Genomic DNA, 5,548 nt, shown 5'->3' with positions numbered 1-5,548 from the left:
CCAAAATCAATCCCTGTAGAAGATAGTGAGGTCAAACTTTAATTTGATAAATTTTTAACCTAACACTTGGCAACATAAAACAAAAACAAGTTTTATTTTCATATCAAGTATTTAATATTAAAATCAAATTAATATGATTAAACTTTACTTAAATCAAAATGAATTAGATAACGACTCGTAATCTAGTTCATCTAATATGATCCAACTCAATTTTTCTATTAATTAGACTATTCAACCTTTACTTTTATCTTCCATGATATTATTCTTCTATCAATGCTAAGGATTAAATAGTTTTAAAAAATCTAATTAATTCCTTGTTGATTTTCTAAAACAACAAAATATTTTGAATAACTATTTTTAGTAAGTATAACAAATAATTAAACTCACCTAAGAAAAAGAGGTTCAAACCCCTTCATATAAAATAGTCTCTAGGTGTATTCTTCCTTTTAATTTTATTTTAAAATAAAATAATATACTAATTTTTTTAATTTTTTTTTTATTGATTCCCTTCACTAATCATTGTTTTAAATTCCTATACGATGGTACGGATTGTAAGTTCATCCCCTCTATACCCTTTCTCCCTCTCTGCCCTTTCATAATATGTCTATTGAAGTCCATGAAGTCAACCAACTACTCCCCTACCCCCAACTTGTACTTCTATACCCCACCCAACCCCACTTAATCTTATATCGAAGCGCGAAGTCAGAATTTGAAATTTATAAATTCAAATTTTAGTTTTACTATTTCGGTGGCGAATTTATAGGTTATAAAGGGCATATAAACATGTTGTCTTTTTTTTGTAAAATTAGATATTTTATGTATACTATTTCAAAAATTGATTTCATATTACTTGTTGGCGCTCATGCTATAAGAAAGTTAAATGATACACTTCATTGGATGTTGCGTTATTTAACTAACGAACTAGCGGGATCAATTTCACTCGATACTTTGTTTCCATTTTTCTTTTAGTAGTGCGTCCATGTTTTAGAAATCCTAAATTCGTCTCCGACGTATTCAATTGATATACTTAAGATAAATATATATAATATAAGAAGTTGGATCAAAACTACTGAATATTGTTGAACTCATATGAGAAATTGTAGCTCTACACCTACCCTATTTTACTCACACACTCTTTTACATAATTCTAAAACATTTTTTTTCCATTCGGTATTTAGAGTCTGTATTGGAGCTTCGACTAAATTCGAATCACGCACTGCATGACTCTTTCGAAGGTAACACTCTCAATAGGATTTTCTTCACACCCATGACTCGAACTCGAGACCGCTAATTAGAGGTGAAGTACTGCCACCACGACACCACAACTCATTCATGTTGGTACATATATCCAAAACTTACACGTGCCCCACACACCCTCTACTTTCCTCTCTCTTTCTCTTCTGTTTATTAGTGTATATATAAACAAAAAACATGAGCTGGAGGGAGATTCCGTGTGTTGATTCAAGCTGTATGTTAAAAGACCCCCCACCCCTACCCTACCCCACCCTCACGCCCACCCCACCCTATGATATAATTATTTTATTGCGTCTAGTTTACCTATATATATACACCCTTTGTGCTTCATTTCATTCATCAAACCATCCAAGTTTAAAACTAGGTACACCTTACTAGCAACAAACAACACTTGAAGTACCTACTTTTGGTACCTTTTGATTCTAAACATGGAATTTGTTTCTATGTTGTGTTTGTTTACTTTCATTTCTTTCACTCTTCTTCTAATCCATTCAATCTTCAAGTTCTTGGCTTTTGCTTCCAAGAAATTGCCACTTCCTCCTGGTACTTTAGGTTTACCTTATATTGGAGAAACCTTCCAACTTTACTCACAAAATCCCAATGTTTTCTTTGCTTCCAAAGTCAAAAAGTAAGTATAACACTCCTTCACTTTCTTGACTTTTCTCTTTGTTTTCTTGATTTCAAGTTACTAATGAAAAATGGGGTTTGGTTGTTTTTTGTGTTTTTGTTTAGGTATGGTTCAATTTTCAAGACTTACATATTGGGTTGTCCTTGTGTAATGATATCAAGTCCAGAGGCAGCTAAACAAGTTTTGGTCACAAGGGCTAATTTGTTTAAGCCTACATTTCCTGCTAGCAAAGAAAGAATGTTAGGAAAACAAGCAATTTTCTTTCATCAAGGTGATTACCATGCCAAATTGAGAAAATTAGTCCTCCAGGCTTTCAAGCCCGATTCGATCAGAAACATCATCCCCGATATTGAATCCATCGCGATAACATCACTCGAATCATTCGAAGGAAGATTGATCAACACTTATCAAGAAATGAAAACAGTATGTTCTCGAATTTCCAACTTACCAAAGAAAAAAACACAAAAACAGGGGAAAACAGAGTCCCCTGTTTTCACTAAAAAAAAACAGAGTCCCCTGTTTTTGATCCTCTGTTTTACTAAACTTTTTTTTCGACTTTTTTGCAGTATACATTCAATGTGGCATTGATTTCAATATTTGGCAAAGATGAATTTCTATATAGAGAGGAACTCAAGAAGTGTTACTACATTCTCGAAAAAGGATACAATTCGATGCCAATTAATCTCCCCGGTACACTCTTCAACAAAGCAATGAAAGCGAGGAAAGAACTAGCAAAAATTGTTGCCAAAATCATCTCTACTAGACGAGAAATGAAGATTGATCATAGCGATTTACTCGGGTCATTCATGGGAGATAAAGAAGGACTCACTGACGAACAAATTGCAGATAATGTAATCGGAGTCATTTTTGCAGCTCGAGACACTACTGCTAGTGTACTTACATGGATCCTCAAATACCTTGGAGAGAATCCTAGTGTCCTACAAGCTGTCACAGTAAGATCTCATACACTTGCTAAAAAAACAAGAAAATTCCCAATTTATGTTGCTCAGACTCTTCAAAAATGTCGCATGTCTAACATGACTGCAACAACATTTTTGAAAAGTCCGACCAACATACGACTTCAAAATGAAATCTAATTATATTTTTGTAAATTTTACAGGAAGAGCAAGAGAACATAATGAGAACAAAAGAGGTGAATGATGAAGAAAAAGTTCTAAATTGGCAAGATACAAGACAAATGCCAATGACAACAAGAGTTATTCAAGAAACACTTAGAGTTGCTTCAATTTTATCATTCACATTTAGAGAAGCTGTTGAAGATGTTGAATTTGAAGGTGAATTTTGATAGATTTATTTTTTTTAACAAAAAAAAGTCAAAAACTATCATATTCCAATTTAGATATTTTAAATATTTTATTAATTTTTTTTTTTGTAATTTTGTGATGATTTTTTTTCAGGATATTTAATACCTAAAGGATGGAAAGTATTACCACTCTTTAGGAATATTCATCATAGTCCAGACAATTTTCCTGAACCAGAGAAATTTGATCCTTCAAGATTTGAGGTAAGAAAAAATTGTAATCTTTAATTTTAAAAAAATGTTTATTAATTATTTTAGTTTTTTCTAATCTTTTTTGTATTATGATAGGTGTCACCAAAACCCAATACTTTCATGCCATTTGGCAATGGGGTTCACTCATGTCCAGGGAATGAATTAGCCAAGCTGGAGATTTTGATCCTTGTACATCATCTGACCACAAAGTACAGGTCAGTAACAGAACTGAAAAAATCTCAAGAATCTAAAAAAAAAAAAAATAAATAAATAGTTTGTCAAATATTATTATTCTAATTTTTCTTTTTTTTGTTCATTTTATGATAGGTGGTCTATGGTGGGCCCACAGAATGGAATTCAGTATGGGCCATTTGCTCTTCCCCAAAATGGGTTACCCATTAAACTCTCTCTCAAAACATCATCAACATAAGCCTAACAACCATTTGAGATTTAAAAAAAAATTACAAAATTGTGGTTTTTCCTCAAAAAAAAAATACAAATATTATACAAAAATAAGTTTGGGATCTCACATAGAGGCATCACATGAGCTTGACAAGTCTAAAAGACAAGACAAACTAAAATAGACACCATACAAGCTTGATCAGTCTGAAAGTCACAATAAACATCAGGACAACGAGCATCGCACGAGCTTGACCAATCCAAAAGGCATGATCAAGGACAAAACAAGCATCATACGAGGTTGATCAGTCCAAAAAGCATGACCAAGCATTACACGAGCTTGATCAGTCCAAAAGGCACGACCAAGACCTAGACAAGCATCATAAGTTGAGGACCTAAAATTGTAAATACAAAGAGTTCCCATATTACTTAAGAGATATTACACCACAAAGGGTATGATTCATTTTTTTTCCTTAAAGAAAAGGAGAAAAATAAGGAGAAGGTAATTTATTAGTGTATAACATATAGTAAGAGGAATTCTTTTTTCTTTTTTTTTTGTAATTTTATTTTAATATTTTAGTTTTTAAAATATTCTGACATGTAAAAGAAGTCCGCAAGGCAATTAATGAAAGGTTGATTAAGACAACACATTGTTCTGTCAATTTTTTAAGATTATTGTTGTTTATTTGCTATTGCTATGAAGATTCATATTCAGTTGATACTTGATAGATACATATACATCCTCATCCTTTGGATGCAGCTGCCTCCTCTTCCTCATAAAAATAAATAAATAAAGGAAAAAAAAGCTACTATATAATTAAAAAAAAAAGTGTACACTTTGTACAGTACAACTTGTACTGAATTCTTATAATTAATTCTTGAATCATAAAGAATCCAACAACATTTTGTTTGTCCTCCTCTGTCCTCAAAATACTTTTGTGGTGTTTTTTTTTTTTTTTTTCATTTACATGTCTCTTAAAATAGTACTTTATTAATTAGGAGGTATGTTTGACTATTTTATCTTTATTTATATTTTAAGATATATTTTTTAATGAATATTTATTTTATTTATGTATTATGATTAAGTGTTTGTGGTCTTCAAAAATAAATAATACTAAGATAAAATAAAAATTAATTAATTAATTTTTTTTCGAGCTTTTAAAATGAAAAATATTTTTGATAAGTACAATATTACATTTTGAGACGGATGGAGTATTTAAGTGTCTTTTTTTCTCGTGTAAAGTTCTTCATTTGCTTTGAAGAGGAGGTGCACAGATATGGAGGTGTTTGAAATGTTGGTTGTAGCACGAATTAGGAGATGTAAGGTAGGTCAAAAGTGAATGGGGGGATTAGACGGGGCATGAACTTAGATTGGAAGGTTTAAAAGTGTAGAATTAGGATAGAAGATTAGTAGATAATTGAGTGTTGTCGCACTTTATATGGGATAGGTAGGGGGTTAGCCTCCTCCTCTCCTCTTATTATTATTATTATTATTATTATTTAGTTGACTCTTATTTTTCAATGAATATTACTATATGTTACTTTATTTGCTTTATATCTTGCCATTTTGTTGTCATATTTTTCTTGCTATCCTGCTTCAGGTACTTTTCTTTTGATCGAAAGTGTACTGGAAATAACATCTCTATCCATAAAGGTAGGAATAAAATCTAAATATATTCTACCCTCACTCAAACCTCATTTGCAGGATTACATTGTACACAATATTTTTTTTTCTTCGCGGGGGGGGGGGGGTG

The 5,548-nt window shown here is 31.7% G+C and overlaps 1 protein-coding gene across 2 annotated transcripts; it reads left to right on the top strand.

The window, feature by feature from the left end:
* The first annotated feature begins 1,598 nt into the window (after nt 1-1,598).
* LOC102577541 (ABA 8'-hydroxylase CYP707A1) lies at nt 1,599-4,456 on the top strand. 2 transcript variants are annotated; one of them, XM_015315174.1, is made up of 8 exons: nt 1,599-1,882; nt 1,987-2,305; nt 2,449-2,835; nt 3,003-3,177; nt 3,301-3,407; nt 3,492-3,610; nt 3,723-3,847; nt 3,880-4,456. In XM_015315174.1, exons 1-7 carry the CDS (start codon nt 1,683-1,685, stop codon nt 3,823-3,825), a joined length of 1,410 nt encoding a protein of 469 aa, XP_015170660.1. In that variant the 5' UTR covers nt 1,599-1,682; the 3' UTR covers nt 3,826-3,847; nt 3,880-4,456.
* Nucleotides 4,457-5,548: the final 1,092 nt, after the last annotated feature.

Source organism: Solanum tuberosum, unplaced genomic scaffold, assembly GCF_000226075.1.
Source record: "Solanum tuberosum cultivar DM 1-3 516 R44 unplaced genomic scaffold, SolTub_3.0 scf00341, whole genome shotgun sequence".
NCBI classification, from domain to species: domain Eukaryota; kingdom Viridiplantae; phylum Streptophyta; class Magnoliopsida; order Solanales; family Solanaceae; genus Solanum; species Solanum tuberosum.
Note: the sequence above shows the minus strand (reverse complement) of the source record. Positions and strands in the feature narration are given on the sequence as shown.